The sequence below is a fragment of the Peromyscus eremicus genome, chromosome 7 (genome assembly GCF_949786415.1).
Source record: "Peromyscus eremicus chromosome 7, PerEre_H2_v1, whole genome shotgun sequence".
In the NCBI taxonomy this organism is placed as follows: Eukaryota; Metazoa; Chordata; class Mammalia; order Rodentia; family Cricetidae; genus Peromyscus; species Peromyscus eremicus.
Window position 1 is genome coordinate 114,216,090 of NC_081422.1, and position 18,899 is coordinate 114,234,988.

The 18,899-nt window shown below is 47.1% G+C and overlaps 1 protein-coding gene across 1 annotated transcript in view; it reads left to right on the top strand.

The window, feature by feature from the left end:
* Positions 1-18,899, top strand: part of LOC131915701 (rab effector MyRIP-like) — a 95,267-nt gene that overhangs the window by 43,529 nt on the left and 32,839 nt on the right. The window contains exon 2 of the mRNA XM_059269102.1: positions 11,785-12,006. Coding sequence (XP_059125085.1) covers positions 11,785-12,006 — 222 coding nt within the window. The remainder of the gene's footprint in view (positions 1-11,784; positions 12,007-18,899) is intronic.

The window sequence follows — 18,899 nt, forward strand, 5'->3', positions numbered from 1 at the left end:
AAAATTTTAAAAATCATTGTGCCAGATCAGTGGTTCTCAACGTGTGGGCCACAACCCCTTTGGGGATCAGATATTAAATATCCTGCATATCAGATATTTACATTACAATTCATAATAGTAGTAAAGTTATAGTTATGCAGTAGCAATGACATAATTTTATGGTTGGGGTCACCACAACGTGATGGACTGTGTTAAAGGGTCACAGCATTAGGGAGGTTGAGAACCACAGATCTAGATAGTTTTATGTCATCTTGACATAAACTATGGTCATCTGAGAGGAGAGACTCTCAATTGAGAAAATGCCTCCATAGGATCAGGCTGAAGGCAAGTCTGGAGGGTATTTTCTTAATTATCAGTTGATATGAGAGGGCCCAGCCCATGGTGGGTGGTGTCATCCCTGGGCTGGTGGTCCTGGGTTCTGTAAGAAAGCAGGCTGAGCAAGCCAGTAAGCAGCTCTTCTCCATGGCCTCTGGATCAGCTCCTGCCTCCAGGTTCCTGCGCTATCTGAGTTCCTGCCCTGACTTCCCTCAGTGATGGACTATGATGTAGAAGTGGAAGCCAAGTCCTTGTCCGTTTTTCTCTAGAGTTAGGGTCTGCCCTCTGGACATCTGCTGTCTGTGCTCTTTTTGGATTTATTTTCAGTGCTCACATCTGTCTTGTTACTTGACATCTCTTAAGTTTTTCCCCTCTTTTCATTATTCACCGTCTGAGTTCTGCTGAGTTTCAGCCCTGAGTCGGGGAGGTCACTGATCTCTGGTTCTTAGCCACTGTGGCACTGTGGAAACCATTGCCCATTACTAATGTGGCCAGGGCCTGGAGCAGAGAGGCCCTCTGCTGAGGACACCGCTCCTTCTTTGGAGATATTTTGAAGTATATACACCATCATCCAGCCCACTGAATCCGAGACATTGCCAAGCTCCCAAAGAGACTGTCTGACAAATGTGCAAATTTTCTCCCAGTTGTGGGAATGCACTTCACTTGCAAGACACACAGCTGGGGGCTGGTGTAGCATTGGAGTTAGAACATGGCAGCTGTGTTTGTAGAGGACCCACTGTGTGCTGGCCATGAAGGAGGCCTCTGGCACACAGGGGAAACTGAGGAAATAAGCCCACTAACAGCAAATCAAAAGAGTGCAAAGAAAAAATAGTCTGGAAGAACCTGAACTTTACATCATGTGGTATGAACTGTAATGTGCCTCAGTTTCTCCATCCATGACCTAGCAACATGCTTATCTTATTGGTTCTAGGAATATCAAATGAACAGATGCAGGTCAGGGGCTGGGCAGAATGGCAGAGTGGGCATGGCTTGACTCCAGCTTGTAGAGGCACACACAGAGCAAGAAGAGAGGACTTGGCTCTGGAGAGGGGATGGGTGGTTAAGTGTCTCCAAGGGAGGTTGGCAGCATGGTACCCAAGAGCTCTGCAAGTCTGGGGGCCCCGATTCTCTTCAGTCTCTGTCTATAGCAGTACCCATGTGTGTTGGCAGCCACATGTACCAGGAATTGGGTCTGGCCCCTATATGTAGGTGGCTCCCCTGGTACCATTGACATTTTTGTTAATGGAATTGCTACTTTCATTAGCAAAGCAAATTTCTAAATGAAGCACTCACAAGCTACTGTGGAGCTTCTTTACAGATACCATGGCCTTGACAGTGTTAAGTCACTGTCACTGGGGTCATGGTGCCGTGGTAGCAGAGGGCCTGCCAGTCTCTTGGGAGCTGTACCAAGTATTGTCATGACAAATTTAGTAATTCCAACATCATAAAGTATTGAGGAGGAAAAACTAACCAGTAAATATCGTTGATCTTTAAAATATTTTGGGTTTTCAATGTTTCATCTCTTGTTGTGTGTACATGTATGATGTGGGTGCAGGCATGCCATAGCACATGTGTGGAGGTCACAAGACAACATTGTGGAGTCAGTTCTTCCTTTCTACCATTGTGCGGATTCTGGGGGTCAATCCCAGGTCTCCAGGCTATGTAGCAAGTATCTTTACCTACCTGGCTATTTTGCTAGACCAAGAATTGTCTTTTAATATATCTATTCTATATTCCATTTCTGTTATTGTTGCTTTAATCATAATGTGACCCTCATTTTCCCTGTAAATAGAATCTTTTTAAAAGGCTTATTTTTATTTTGTGTGGGAGTATTTTGCCTGCATGTATGTACGTGCACCACATGTGTGCAGTGCTTCCAGAGCCCACAAGAGGGTGTTGGACCCCCTGGAACTGGAGTTACAGACAGCTGTGGGCCACCGTGTGGTGCTGGGAATCCAGCCTGGGTCCTCCACAAGAGCAGCCAGTGCTCCTAACCGCCGAGACGACTCTGCAGCCCTGAAAATGGAATCTTGAAAGCATTTTCTGGGTTCTGAGGAGATGATATCCCATAATACACAGGCAGAAACTCCTCTTCCTGGGCTTATGCACTAATGTTAACTCACAGATCCAGCCATTGCATTTCCCAAAGCCTCTGCCATCTAGATTTATATTGCTCTTGACATAACAAAGAAAGAAAAGCACTCACTGTGATGCAAAGTGAGTATATGTTTTAAGCAAAGATCAGAAGTACTTCAAATCTAGAGCAGTCGTAGAAACATATTTCTGCAGAAATCCTTTAAAAATTATACTTCCAACGAGGCTTAAACCATAACCAAATACCACATTCAAACATAAACCTGAAATACAGGCTTCTCATATTTGGTATGCTGAACCCGGATTGCATTCTAGTTCCGTGTGATTCAGTTCCCTCACCGCTGCCAGCACCCGTGCAGAATAGAGGGTGCTAACTTAAACATCAGGTCTAGGAAGTGAGGGAGAGAACCGGGGACAAAAGAAAAGGAAGCCCAAAACAAAATGGAAGCCATGCTCCTTGCTTGCCCAAAGCTCTCTCCTTGGGACGTCGGGTGCATGCGTCTGTATATAGCACTCTTGGCTGTCGCCATGGAACTTGGTTAATCTTGTAGCTTGGTTACAAGCACTCTCCATCACAAATGACTAGATCTTGATTGTTCTGTTGATATTTTGCCCCTGCTGATTGTGGAACCTAGATTGTCTCAGCATACTACCGGCTCTTGGGCTATCCCAATGGCCTACTTATTGAACAGGTGGCCAAAGTGCCTCCCTTGCACCAGTGGAAGGGTCTGTGCGATGGTTAATTTATTGTCAACCTAATACAACCTCAGATCACCCGGGAAGAGAGTCTGAGTGAGGATTGCCTAGATCAGGGTGGCCTGTGGGCATGCCTGGGAAGGGTCGTCTTGATTACATTAGTTAATATGGGAAGGCCTCACCCACTGTGGGTGAGTGTAGAGAAATCTGGCTAAGTGTGCTCGCCTTCCCGCTCTCTGCCCCTGGCTGTGGTGTGACCAGCTGATCTTCTTTACTGTCACCTGGACCTCCCTGCCCCAATCGACTGAAACCGAAAACTGTGAGCAAAAATGACCCCTTTCTCCTCTCCCTTGATTTTTGTCAGGGTATTTTATCATGGCAACAGAAATGCAGTGAGGACACTTGGGATGTAGTGACCTTGGCCCTCGCTGACTGGATTACAGGAAGGAGACACTTACAAGGGCACAAAGAACAGTTACAGAACATCATTCATTGTAGATATGAGGAGGACCAGGAAGGAAGCAGAGCTAAGGTGGGCATTAGGGAGAATCACGTCTCGTTAAGACCCGGGGAGACATTGGCCTTTGTATCACTCAATTCCCTGCTACCAATGCCTGCGTGAGAAATTTAACCTAGGATCCAATCTTAGGAAGCAGGAGTTCCGTGAGGAACTAGGGACTCTCTTGAGAATTATACTTATATTGCTGTGCCCATCTTTTCTTATGTATTTTTTTTCTCACTGCTAAAAATTCGAAGAAACATTAATGTTCAGTCAAATTCTTGAGAGGTCTCTCCTTGAGGGAGGTAGGGCCTGAGAAGGTGGTTCACTTGGAAGAGTGCTCAGTGAACCTGTGGTGATGCATGTCTATAATGTTGGTGCTGAGGAAGCAGATCCTGGGGGCTCATGGCTGGCCAGCCTAGCCTACCCGGTGAGTTCTATGTCATGGAGAGAGACTCTGCCTCAAAAACAAAGCGAAGTTGGGAGGATGGCATCTGAAGAATGATGTCTGTGCTTGTCCCCTGGTCTCCCTCTGCATGCACACACACACAGACACAGATGTGGACACACACACACACACACACACACACACACACACACACACACCTCTTCTGGTTAGTGGATCTCTTCAACAAATACCTTCGGCACTACACTGGGCTGTAGAATAGGCTGGTTCTAGGACAGACCAGAACCATCTAGACAGACCAAAGACAAGACTGTTTGGGCCACAGCAGGTGTGTTGTCTGAAGGAAAGCTTTAGACAGGTAGTTGCTCAGTGTGCCGAGTAACAAGCAGCACTGTACCGAGCTCCCAGCAGTCCACATTCCTTGCTAACACAGGGTGGAAACGAGGTTTCAGATGTTTCTGGGGCCACTGAAAGTGCCCCATCCCTCCATAGGTGCCTTATTCTGGATTCTTCTACTTGTGTCTTTTCCTTATTTTAAACTCTTCCATTTATATATGAGAACATTACCAATAACTGCCCCCCCACTCTCCTCATCTCCTTCCCCTGAGAACATTAGAGGTGAAAATGACCCAGGTCCTCAGTCTAATCTAATATATATCGGCATCCTCCCTGGACAGTAGTCTCCTCCCTGGATCTTAGTTGATACTCTGTGCCATACCCATTTCCCCTACCATCCAGGGTACCCATGTCCCAGTGGCTGTCATTGGCTAGTGGTAAAGTATGACTGATTTTTACCTCTGATAAAAATTCCCATGATAGAGATGACAGCACCCCTGGGGTAGCTTCCCATAGACATGACTGGTAAATACTGGTACACAAGACTGTACTCATTATTATATTTTTATTTTTCTGTTTTGAGGCAGGATTTAATATATCCTAGGATGGCCTCAAGTTTAGTATCTAGCTGAAGTTGACCTAGAACTTGAATCTCCTGCCTCTCCTTCCAGAGTGCTAGGATCCAGGGCCATGCCATTGTATCTGGTTTATGTGGGGCTGGGAACCAAACCCAGGGCTTTATTCAAGCCAGGCAAGCCCTCTGTCACCTGAGCTACATCCCAAGTCCCTGTCCTTGCTTCTTCCTGTAGGTCCAGTTCTGGGCTCCTCCTGAGGCTGGTGTGAAGCCTCCTACTGAGACCGCATCCCTGCTTGCCCCTTTGCTCTCTCTTCCTTTACCTCTCCCTCCCCCTTGATCTTCAGTCTCTATTTTTGGATGATTCCATACAGGTATACAATCTATTAAATAACACCCACCCCTACTGCCCTCTCTCAACCTCTCTCAGAACCCCCGACAACCTTCTCCCAACTTCACATCCTCTTTTCTCTCTTTGTATAGTTTCTATAACCCACTGAGTCCTGTGAGTGCCACCCATACACACGATGTATGCCTCCTACACACGCATGGGTAAATGCCACCCACACACACACAGGTGTGTAATACCCACACACACGGTGTGTGCCTCCCACATGCACAGGTATGTGCCCTCCCCCATGCACGAGTGAGTGACACACACACACACACACACACACACACACACAGGTGTGTGCCACCCATACACATGGGTGTATGCCCCCACACACACATGGGTGGGATCATCGACTGGAGCAGCCTCCCAGCCATCCTGCAGGGAACATGGAGAACTGAATTGCAACCCCACCTTAGCCTTGACGTCCAACCCAGAACTGTTCTGCTCTCTCGCTGTATAGAGGGCGTGGCTGCTGTTGCTAGGAATAGTCCTCGTTGATATGCGCTGCCTTCCCACCGTCCTCCTCGTGCTCATTTGCCCAAGCCCCTGCCCTGGGATTCTTCCCCTAACGTGACAAGAAGGCTTCCTCACTAAAGAAAACTGACTGTTCCTCCCTCCCTCAGTAATCACCAACTGCCAGTCGCTCCTCACCCGGGGTGGGGCCTTGTGTGCCCCCTTCTTTTGAGCTCACTCAGAATGAGCCACATGCACAGGAATTCCTGCCCAAGGTCCACTCTTTGGGCCTCTGATATTCCACCTGTCAAGTGCAGGTAGCTCATGATATAGAGGATTATTCTGAGGTTAATAATATCTGTTGAGTGTCTGGAAGGCTTTGAACACAGGTGTCCAGGGGCTAGGAGAATTAATTGTTGTTGTGGTGTTGGGAAGAGTCCATGACTGAGGAAATGGCAGAAAGTGGAAATTTTACTGAAAGATTTCAGTGTATCTTTAGTCTGATTATTCTGGTCCTCGTGGCCCAGTAGAAGGTAGTGTGTTCCCTTTGCCAAGACACTTTCCAGTTCCCAAGTGCAGGGCTGCCCTCTAGTGGTCTCGGAGCAAATGTCAATTGAAAAAAGTTTTTAAAAATCCTGTTTGCACGTTCCTGTGCGCGTGCTTGTGTGTGTGTGTGTGTGTGTGTGTGTGTGTGTGTGTGTGTGTGTACATGTACACATGTCATGGCATGCATGTAGAAGTCACAGGACAAACTCAGGAGTCAATCCATGTCTCCTCCCTTGAGCTGGGGGTCTCTCTCTCCAGTGCATGTGCCAGGCTAGTTCACGGGCTTCCAGGAGTTTCCCGTCCCTACCTCCCATCTCTGTAGGAGCACTGGGGTTGCAGATGCATGCCGCCATGTCTGGCTTTATGTGGTGCCTGGAGAGCTGCGCTCTGGTCTTAACATTTGTGCAGCAAGCACTTTATCTGCTGAGCTAGCCAAGAGAATAAAATCTTGCAGCCACATGGCAAACTGTCAAGACTGGTCTCCCACATGTCACTCTCAGTCGCCCACAGGTGTTCTCCAGGGACAAATCACACGCCCTGTGGTCACTCTCTGACCTCTGCAGCCATTCATGTGCACATATTTGCACACTTCAGAGTGTTGGCAGTACTCATGGTGCCTAACATGGAAACCAAAACAGGTCAGTGTGTGCATGCCGGAGAGCAGAACTAGTGGGCCATGTGGATGTGAGTGACGTTGATTTGTCTTAAGGGATGGGCTTCGGTGATGGTGCCAACTGGCAGATTCAGGCTTCGGGGTGAATGGAGGTTCCAGATCCAGGGAGAGTTGCTCAAATCCGGAGGTGGTCGGGTCCGTTGGCCTTGCTTCTGTTTCTTCAGTGAGTGTGGGGGAGACTCACTCACATTGTGGGGGAGTAGTTGGTTTAAGTCAGAGTCTACCAATTTAAAGAAACTTTAAAAAATCTCTGTGTGTGTGCACATGTGCGTGTGTGTGTATGCCTCATTTTTGTGGGTGCCCTTGGGGGCCAGAGGCATTGGATCCCCAGGATCTGGAGTTACAGGCGAGCTGCCTGATGTGGGTGCTTGGAATCAAAGCCAAGGCTCTGGAGGAGTAGCACACACTCTTAACCACTGAGCTCTCTCTCTAGCCCTCTGGATAGTAACCTAATCTTTAAAATACCTGGACAACTGTATCTAGACTGATCTAACCAATGTTTAACTTTTGCCGAATAGACACACAAAATTACCCTAGGATTTCCGAGACTGCGTTTTTTAGATGTACCCAATATTCCTCAGTTTCCATCATCCTCTAGGGAAGAGCCTGGGGCAGGGTCTTCATGCTCCATTGTGCTTGCCTCTCATGGCCCCATCTTTTCTGCCTCTGAACTACTCCACGCTTAGGATATCACATGGCTTGAGGCAGCAGCTCATAGATGTTTATTTAATAAAGAGCCACATAAATTATATAGTACCCATTTATAAGTACAACATTTAACAAGCTATGAATCTCTTTACTCAATGTGAATGTTAACGTAATGTATAAATTTAGTTTTGGATTCAGAATATACTTTTTATCATATTTAAAAAAATAAAACCTAATTATAGCCCTTCAAGTTGGTGGGTTTTTTTTTTTTATTTCCAAATGGTCTTCTATGTTATACAGCAGACCATGTTCTCTGCCTGAGCCAGGATGTGCAGCCCCACTGTGGTCCCACTTCCTCTCTGGGCAAGCAGGGGAAGGCGGCCTGGAGAGGAGGGCATGCTGCCATCCTTCTGTGGCCCCCAGGGAAGAGGAGATCAGAACATTGACAGTTACTGTGAGACTCCGAAGTTACCCACATGAACACTGTGCTCAGGAGGCTGTATACTATTGGATTGTCTGTTTGTCCTGTACACATATTTATACCTCTTTTTCTTTTTCACTTTTGAGACTTGATACCAGTAAAACTTTTACTAACAAAGGAGCTTAAAGAACTTTATACAATTTCCAAAATCTACCGAATCAGGTAGATTTCCTAGGGGGAAAAAGGCTAGAATTTAAGAGAAGTAAGGATTGACTTTATTTTTCTTTGCTGAATGTTAGCTAAATGTTTGACAAGTAGCTGGCTCCCTCCAGGAATCCCTGTTGTACTTTTCATGCCTGATGCAGCCGTATCTTGTGAGCTCTCAGAGAAACAGTCAATTTGTATTTTAATTTAGTCTGAAATGTAGATGTTTGATATGAAACCTCTTTCTCTTCTATTTAACAGGAGTAAGCGTTCGTTTGTCTTTTGTTAACGTGTGCCCCTTTGTTTCGGGTTAGTTCCAGAGCCTTCCATTAGCTGTGGAACAGAGATAAAAAGAACAAGGCTGGGATGAGCTGCTCATACATGTGGAGAAACTTCAAACTAAACATCCCCATATGTGTGTGCACACCTGTACATACATGTGTGCTCCTGTGCATGTGAAGGCCAGAGATCAACGTTGGGTGTCTTCTTGGTCACTCTCCAAGTTCACCTGGTGCTTGCTCTGGCTTTAGTCAGCAGGACAATCCCTTTTGCAAATGAGTCCAGTGGAAGATGCCAGCAGTCTCTCGACCTCCTGTTTCTGTCCCTAAGGTCTCGAGCCCTGTGCGCTCTCAGCTGTTTCTGTCAACACATCACTCAGGCCCATCTCAACCATTTCTTCTCCTACTGCTATGTCACTGGTCCAGCTTTGGCCAGGAACTGTCTCTGTCTTCCTCCTCCAAGCCATCACTCAAGTCTCATCACTGTATTGATACAGGAAACCAAGCCACCATTTCTAAATTCAACGGATCTGATGTAGATGGCATTCAACACTCTTTTCTGGCCTCTGTTGTACCTCGCACATGTACATGCACACACACACACACACACACACACACACACACACACAGATATAGACACACATAATTAAAACAAAAATACATTTTTCAAAATACTTTCTCCATTTTTATCTCCATCCCCCTGGTCTTGATGGCCTCAGCCTCTGTAAATGGCACAGAAGGACTTAGCCAGGGTCTCTCCAGTGGTCCAGCTTCTTCTTCATTCCGTCAGGGAATCTCTTTTGACACACAGTTCTGAGGGCTTTCATGTTCACTGTCACCCCGTGAAGATGGCCACAGTGCTTTTCTCATTTACCTCTGAACACTTCACTCCAGCATGGCATGAAGGCTCTTTAGAATCAACACCAGCCTCCCACCCCCCAGCTTAATCCCTTCTCAGACATGTTCCACCATGTGTCTGAACTGTTACAAGAGGTGACTTCTCCATCTAGTGTCTTCCCACACCCGTTGGTAACTCCAGCACATCCTTCCAAAGCCATCGGTAGGCACAGCTGCTTCTGTACATGTACACCACCCAGACCCCCCTCCTGCAGCCTGACACTTTACACGTCTGTCTGTAGCACCTCCACCCTTTACTCTGCAGCTCGGGCTTGTGATTTCCTTTCTGTCCCAACACCTAGCAGGAAAACATATTAGAAGCTATAAGAGTGAGTGAGCAAGTGAGCGAGTGAGGTGAGCGAGTGAGCGAGCGAGTGAGTGAGGGAGCAAGTGAGTGAGGGAGCGAGCGAGGGAAGGGTTCAGCAATAAAGGAACCAATTTTATCTTTCTCTTTTGTTAGCATGTGAAATGAGCAATTTACCGGAACTGTAGTGATTCAGATGAATTAAAAATGCACATTTTGGTAAGAAAAACTTTGTGAACTCGAGTTAACACAGCCATTAGCATCTTCCAAGGCAAAGAAGATGTGGTGTGCACATTGAGTTGGCATCTTTTAAGATTGCTTTCTTCTGTTTTTATATTTGAATCAGTGTGTTTAACACCAATTTATGCTTATATTATTACTCAACATTTAGCTGAAACTATTTAAATTACTCATTGGAATTTATTTCTAAAGACAGTCTGTGCCTCATTGTTTACAGTCATGCACCACATAATAACATTTCAGTCAGTGACAGGCCACATATACAGCCCATCAATTTAAATGGAGCCAGGAAATCCCCACAGCTTGGCAACATCATTGTCTTCATGAGGAGAGTCCCGTTAGGAAGTCACGGTTTTCCTGAGTTCAGACTCTGGGGGCACACGGAGTCAGCTGCAGAGATGGGGAGGTGGTAGAGGTAGCCACAAAAAGTTACGAGTGACTCAAAGACCTTGCAATGTAAGGCACATCGTCCTGCTTCGGGTCTCTGGTTTTTCTGAGTTGTAATTCCTGGTATGTGTGTGCGGTGAAATAACAAACTGTTCTGTGGGTTTCTCCGCGGCTCCCTCTGTGAACTGAGATTTGAGACGGTATCTGCAGTGAACATGTGGAGGAGGGACCGCACAGGGCTGCCCCTAAGCAGCCCTCCCCGGTGCAGCCTGCCATCACTGACAGGCACCTCCTTCCGCGGATGAATCAGATATGACTATGATTAAGTGGGAATTCACGTTCGGTGGCAGTGAAGGATGCCCCAGATGTCAGGAGGTGCCATGCTCGGAGCTGGAGCTCTGTGCCCTCAGAGAGGAGAGAATGGAGCTTTAGACATTTCTGTTTTGTTTACCATCATCTGCAGAGTGATGGACAGCTTGGTTCCTCCTGGGAGATGGAAGGTTTTGTTGTTGTTTTTGCTCAAGGTCAGAGCTATGTCAATAATCCCACAACAGGGGGATAGTCCTCTAGGGCAAAACATCTATTTCTACAGCTGCCACATGGTACAAGTTTGGATCAGCTTGGGGGTAGGGGGGTGCATGCCTTGTGCCCAGTCAGGCTTCACAGAAGAACCTGTTGTCTGTGTGTGTTAGTGGGTGAGGGAGAAATAAAGTCCTTGAAAAATTCGGATGTGTGCCTATCTCTTCTGCAGAAATAAATAGAAAGAGAAGGAATGTGTGTGACATGGAAATGGCACAGGAGGCCATTTAAAAAGTGAGAGTTTTCAGATGGGGGTTTTAGAGCCAGCCTCAGCCACCTTCCCTCCATAACTGCAGTGCCCCCTGGCTTCCAGTGCAAACCCAAGCCGACCACATCTATGTGACTGAGCCTCCCTTCCAGGCAGAGCCCACTGGTGAGTCAGGCTTCCCCTGGCAGCTGCTGATAACGGGTAGGTCGAGTCTGCCCTTCCTCCTTCACCCTCTCTGTGGAATGCCCCTGCCCCTTCCCTGCTTTGCCTTACATGCTCCCTGCTGAGAGAAGCCTCCGGAAAACCTGCTGCAATCTGCAGTCCCATGTATCAAGAACCCAAACTCCTTAAGCTCAACTGACTTGTAGATTATTCGTTGAGCTGTTTTGACCCTTCAGGCTTGCTTTCCAGGATGCTTCAGCCCACTTAATTTAGTGTTTCTGAAATCTGGTATACGCTAGCCAACTGGAGGTTCTTACGCTATTACTAACTGTGTAGCTTTCGGTGACTGAGCTGACTGCCTGCTCCACTTCTCAGGATCTAAACGGCATCTTTGATGAGAGGCTGTCTCTGTGCTGTTCCTACTATGTGCACATGTTCCTTTCTCACTTTCCCCCCTTTCTGGTTTGCAGTGAGATGAAGCAGAGGCTAGCCGAGGAGAACAGCAAATGCAGCATCCTCTCGAAACACCAGAAATTCGTGGAGCGCTGCTGCATGCGATGCTGCTCGCCCTTCACCTTCCTGGTCAACGCCAGGCGCCGATGTGGGGAGTGCAAGTTCAGCGTCTGCAAGAGCTGCTGCTCCTACCAGAAGCTCGAGAAACTATGGGTTTGCTGCGTCTGCCAGCAAGCCAGGTGAGCGGCTGTGTACTTGGAGGGCTGGGCTGTTGGCATCACCACTTCCTCCCGCTGGGTAGGACCAGCGTTGATAGACAGATGTGCCCAGATCACTAATGCCAGCCAAGAACTGTCAGAGAGGGATGTAAGGGGCCACGGGAGAGCATGGAGGAGGCTGTTAGAATGAAAGACACAGCTTCTGCCATGCTCTGCCCACCCTTTAAAGTTCCTCCCCAAGTCCTTTCATTCTTTCCTAAGTGTCCAGGGTTCAGTGAAATTGCACTGTACGCTGGAAACATGAGTGAATTGGGTGGGTTCCTAGTGACTCAGATGCATGCCATGAAGGGACACACAAGTATCAGCCTCCACATATGTTGCCACAGGCAGGTGCTGGTCAACTTTTCCATTGACTGTGGGAACACTGAGCGTGGGCTAGCTAGCAGTAGGGTTTGGAGAAAGCCTCACAGGGGCCAAGAAATGGGAGCAGGATTGTCAAGGGTAAAACACAGTCAATATGCGCAAGGCTGGGTGGGATGCTGCCACTGCGTGAGTGGAATGACAAGGCTGTGATTCACAGTCTCCCTGTGATACGCGAGTACCCGCATCTGATGGGTTTGATAGCTGCTTTCTAGATCTGCAGATTCTAGTGTCTGTGCAGTTCACTGTCATTCCTGGCTGCTCCATAGCCCTGTGCGCATCTAAAACAGGCCGGCTGTGCCTGAGCACACAGAAAGCGGCCTTGCTGTCCTGCCTTTCTTCATCCCCGTCTCTCCTCTCCCCGCTGTCCTGCTTAGATTCTTTAACACATGAAGTCCTAGCATTTTCCTAGAGAGCTAGTTCATGGGGATAGCGGCTGAGTGGGTGAGTGGGCTCTCCAAGGAAGCAGGCTCTGCCACACTGAAAAGAACCAGACAGCTCGGAGATGCCAGCCACAGTGGAAAGGTGGTTTGTTCATCAGCCCATGTCCATGCTTGGGTGCCCCCGGCCCTGTGCTTTGAATAGCTTGACCCTGTCTCATTTCCACGTGGAGGCTCAGTAGACCCAGAAAGGCCTAGGACAAAAGAAAGACCCATGGTAGCTGACTGTCGTGAGCGTGACCAGCTGTGTCACAGACAAACATGTTTGCGTCTTTCCACAATGTCAGAATGGGTTAACAAATTCAGAGGGTGTGGCACTTTCAGCAACAACGATTTACCAAATAACTGTGCTTTGCTTGATGACCTCAGCTGAGGGGAACATGGGTTCTTTTATTCCAATCTCACTTGTAGCTGGAGTTTTCCTGCCTGGCCCACGGTCAGGGCAAATCTCTCTCAGGCTGGAGAATTTCTCTCCAGCTCCCGCCACCAAGTCCCGCCAGTCCCAGAGCTCACTTATAAAATAAACACATAAACTCTTACATTATTTAAACTGCTTGGCCATTAGCTCAGGTCTATCATTGTCTAGCTCTCACTCTTATATTTAGCCCATTTCTATTAATCTTTACTTTGCCACATGGCTTGTGGCTTACCGGTACTTTACATCTTCCTTGTCCTGATGGCGGCTGGCAGAGTCTCCCTCTCAGCCTTCCACTTCCCAGAATTCTTTTCTTTGTCCCGCCTATACTTCCTGCCTAGCCAATGGCCAATCAGTGATTTATTTACTGACCAATCAGCAACACACTTGACATACAGACCATCCCACAGCACTTCCCCTTTTCTTTTCTTAAAAAGGAAGGTTTTAACTTTAACATAGTAAAATTACATATAACAAAACAATTATCAAGCAAGAATTACAGTTATAATATTAAAGAAGAGATCCTATCTATCTTCTATTTGTAAGTTTAAGGTTTTATATCTAACTTATCTTTTATTATAACTAAGGAAAATTGTAAGTATCTAGTCTTTAACCATATCAAAGACCTCAGAAGGATATAATAATACCTGAGAAATGGAGAAGGATGTAAGCAAATTTTAGGAGTCTTGTAGGGTAGACAGAGACAGCTGGCAGCCTGGACAGTCATTCAAAGTTCTCTTGTAAAGTTGGGGCATCTGTCTTCAGCCCACAGGCCTAATGTCTCTTATTTACTTTTTTCTGTGTCCTGTAGAATGTCTGGCAGTTTTCTCTGCAAAGCAGGAACCTGAAGGACCATTTTGTCAAGCAAAGTTCAGTGGTCAGCTTTGTGTGGGTCCTTCCTGCATGTCCAGTTGATCAGGCAGTCCAGGCAAGAACAGTTTCTTGCCCAAATGGCTATTTTTGTCAAGGTGAAGATAAACTCCATATGGAGTGTCTTCGATGCCCATCCTCCTCTCTGAAGTAAATCGGTGCTGTCAGGAGCAGACATGTCTCACTGTCCAAAAAGTCTAAACTTTTAAAACATTTTAAATGCCATATTCTGTAGGTCTTTGAAGTGTTTGAAGACTACCTATCTATCTGAAATATATCTATGTATATCTAGAAGACTTAACTAACATGGCTACAAATATTATCATAGATGACTAACTATTAATCTATTTTTTAATTATCCATTACAATTTTAAATGAGTTACATAAATATAATATCTCAAACAAGAATAGAAATATATATACAGTATAAGAAAATTAAGTTTAAACTTGTATCAATAAACTAAAATCTATAGCAATGTAAAACATTTTAAAGAAGTTGTTATTCTTTAAAAGTAGGTTCATTAATCTACCCTTTTATCCTATCATATCTAAACTATCCCCCTTTTTGTTTTAGAAAGAGATTGTATTTATAATCAACCTGATTTAAATAAAAAAATGAGCTCTGGGACTGGCGGGAGCTGGAGAGAAATTCTCCAGCCTGAGAGAGATTTGCCCTGACCGTGGGCCAGGCAGGAAAACTCCAGCTACAAATGGCGCCCAACGTGGGGCCCGAACCCACGACCCTGGGATTAAGAGCCCGGCTAGCTCAGTCGGTAGAGCATGGGACTCGCTAGCTCAGTCGGTAGAGCATGGGACTCTTAATCCCAGGGTCGTGGGTTCGGGCCCCACGTTGGGCGCCATTTGTAGCTGGAGTTTTCCTGCCTGGCCCACGGTCAGGGCAAATCTCTCTCAGGCTGGAGAATTTCTCTCCAGCTCCCGCCACCAAGTCCCGCCAGTCCCAGAGCTCACTTATAAAATAAACACACAAACTCTTACATTATTTAAACTGCTTGGCCATTAGCTCAGGCCTATCATTGTCTAGCTCTCACTCTTATATTTAGCCCATTTCTATTAATCTTTACTTTGCCACATGGCTTGTGGCTTACCGGTACTTTACATCTTCCTTGTCCTGATGGCGGCTGGCAGAGTCTCCCTCTCAGCCTTCCACTTCCCAGAATTCTTTTCTTTGTCCCGCCTATACTTCCTGCCTAGCCAATGGCCAATCAGTGATTTATTTACTGACCAATCAGCAACACACTTGACATACAGACCATCCCACAGCACTCACTTATTCATATTAACTCTCAGATCACACACCACACTGTCTGTCTATGTATGTATGTATGTATGTATCCATCTACCTCCTTACTTCCCTACCTACCATGTATATATGTAGCTTACAGATGGCTGCAAAGGGTTAAAGAGGCAAGAAGTATCAAAGAGATTTGGGAAACTATTAGGAGTCCAAGAGAGTCTCAGGGAGGCAAGAGGACCAAGCGTACGGAGGTCTCTGGAGGGAGGTGAGGGGACCAAGCATACGGAGGTCTCTGGAGGGAGGCGAGGGGACCAAGCATACGGAGGTCTCTGGAGGGAGGCGAGGGGACCAAGTGTACGGAGGTCTCTGGAGGGAGGTGAGGGGACCAAGCGTACGGAGGTCTCTGGAGGGAGGTGAGGGGACCAAGCGTACGGAGGTCTCTGGAGGGAGGCGAGGGGACCAAGCATACGGAGGTCTCTGGAGGGAGGTGAGGGGACCAAGCGTACGGAGGTCTCTGGAGGGAGGTGAGGGGACCAAGTGTACGGAGGTCTCTGGAGGGAGGTGAGGGGACCAAGTGTACGGAGGTCTCTGGAGGGAGGTGAGGGGACCAAGCATATGGAGGTCTCTGGAGATGTTTTGGCTGCTGCTACAAGCTCAAGGGTCATAGCTCAGCTGGAGGCTTGAGGTGAAGCAAAAGACAGGACCAGGGCCTGATGAATGAACAGATGGACAGATGGATGACAGGTCTAGACAGGTGAGCAAGAGGACAGGCGGACAGCAGCTGGAGTATGCTGCCACAACAAAAGGGACAGAGCTGAGCCGAAGCCCCAGAACAGCGGCGAGTTCGAGGCCTGTTGTCCTCATGCACACACTAAGTGGTCAGATGACAAGCAGCAGGGCTGTCTCCATCTCATTGTTGGGTTCCACTGCTTTGCAGGTCCAGGTGAGGGTGAGACCCTTTCTTTAAATGTGTCCATTGTTCTGGACCTGCCTTTCTGGATATGGCTGTAATACACCCATGTGCTCCTGTGGTACACTTCCTGTTCCAAGGCAATGACTTACCAGTCGGTGCTGGATGGGTGACCCCTGTCACCCAGGAGTAAGATCATCCTCCGTTCTTAAATAGCATCGATGCTGCTTGTAAAATGGAGTCTTTAGTTGGTTGTTTCTATTACTCTTTTTGCTCTTTAGCAGCATGCCACTCAGCTCCCAGATAAATCACACACAGAGGCTTATTATTATTTATAAATGCTCAGCCTTAGCTTGGCTTGTTTCTAGCCAGCTTTCCTTACCTTAAATTATCCCATCTACCTTTTGCCTCTGGGCTTTTTCCTTTTCTTCCTTCTGTAATCTTACTTTCACTCTTACTCCACGGCTGGCTGTGTGGCTGGATGTCTGGCCTCTTCTTTTCTTGCTCCTTGATCTCTCTTGCTTCCTCTTGCTTCCTTTTTCTCCTTCTATTTATCCTCTCTGCCTGCCAGCCCCACCTCTTTATTAGACAGACCATGGTGGTTTAGGCAGGCAAAGTAACACAGCTTCACCGAGTTATTAAACAAATGCAACATATCTTTGCATCATTAAAGCAAATGTTCCACAGCATAAACAACTGTAACACATCTTAAAATAATATTCCACAACAGGAGTCTCCCAGAGCAAGGCACAGGCTGAAACACACAACACAACGCAGAGTATCTTAGAGCATGAACAGCCTGGTCTCAACAGCTGTGCTTAGGAAGGATGGTGGGACTGGCCCAGTCTTATGATTCTTAGTGAGCACAAGGCCAGGCACTGAGATAAGGAAGGTGCATACTGGGCTGGAGGATGGCTCAGCAGTTAGAGCACTGACTAACTGGGCCCAAAGGACCCAGCTTTAGTTACCAGTGGAGGTCTTCCACCCTGAGGTCAGTGCTGTGCACTGAAATGGCCCTCCACTCTGAGGTTGGTGTAGCTGGAAGTTTCTCCAGTCCCACCTGGCCCCATAGTCCGGATGAATCTTTCCCACACATGGTCCCACAGCTGCTTATGAAATAATCACTCAGAGGCTTATATTATTTGCAAACTGTATGGCCTATGGCTCAAGCTTCTTGCTAACTAGCTCTTATAACTTAACTCAACCTATTTCTATTAATCTATGTATCGCCACGTGTTCTGTTGCTTTACCTGTGTCCCATTACATGTTGCTTCTTGGATGGCGGGCTAGCATCTCCTCAACTCTGCCCTTCTCCCTGTATCTCTGCTTGGATTTCCCACTTGCCTCTAAGCTGCCTTGCCATAGGCCAAACCTGATTTATTTATTAGCCAATGGGAACAACACATATTCACAGCATACAGAAAGACATCCCACAGCAGGTTGGTGTCCTGCACCGGGGATGGTCCTTCATCACTCTGAGGTTGGTGCTCTACACTGGGGATGGTCCTCCATCACCCTGAGGTTGGTGCCCTACACTGGGGATAGTCCTCCATCACCCTGAGGTTGATGCCCTACACCAGGGATGGTCCTCCACTCTGAGGTTGGTGCTCTGCACTGGGGATGGTGCTTCACCCTGAGGTTTGTGTCCTATACCGGGGATGGTCCTCCATCCCTGCACTGGGGATGGTCCTCCATCACCCTGAGGTTGGTGTCCTACACCGGGGATGGTCCTCCATCACCCTGAGGTTGATGCCCTACACCGGGGATGGTCCTCCATCACCCTGAAGTTGGTGCTCTGCACTGGGGATGGTCCTCCATCACCCTGAGGTTGGTGTCCTGAACTGGGGATGGTCCTCCACCATGAGGTTGGTGCCCTACACCAGAGATGGTCCTCCACCCTGAGGTTGGTGTCCTGAACTGGGGATGATCCTCCATCCCTGCACTGGGGGTGGTGCTCCACACACACTGAATGTGACAATCTGCTCTGGAGAATCATTCTAATGAGAAACCCAGTATTGTCCTCTGTTGAAAGCAACTCTAGGAGGAAAGGACAGGTTTGGTAGACCCTTGAGGTTCTTTTCTATAAGGTAATTCTACTTGCTTTGCATGAGATTGATCTGGAGTTGAGCCCTGAGTAATATGTATTATGTGATTCACAAAGTTATTCCATCTTTAGAATTTGAAGAAAACAATACCTCCTCAGAAGCTGTAACAGAAAAGGGGGGAATGTAAACCACTTAGCTCTGTCTTGGCTGTAATTACTTACCACTGTTACTCTGTTGCTGTCTTTCTAAGGTCCTCAAGTAGATATTTTCCTAATAAAATATTAAGTTAGTGTGATCACCTCTGAGCAGAAGTCATTTCCTCCATTTGTGGTATTTCTTTATTTAGCACTATAAAAATAATTTCATTTTTATAAAATCAGTTTATTTCCCAGCACTGACCTGGGGCAGTTAAGATACCACAAAGTTAGGGTCATGGATGGAGACTTGGTCTCCAGGGATTAGGGTATGAGGACCCAAATCGTCATTGAATAACTTTAAAAGTGCCTTGCTTTGCATTTCAGCATCCCCAGGGGGCTGAGCAATGTGTGCAGGAGACAAC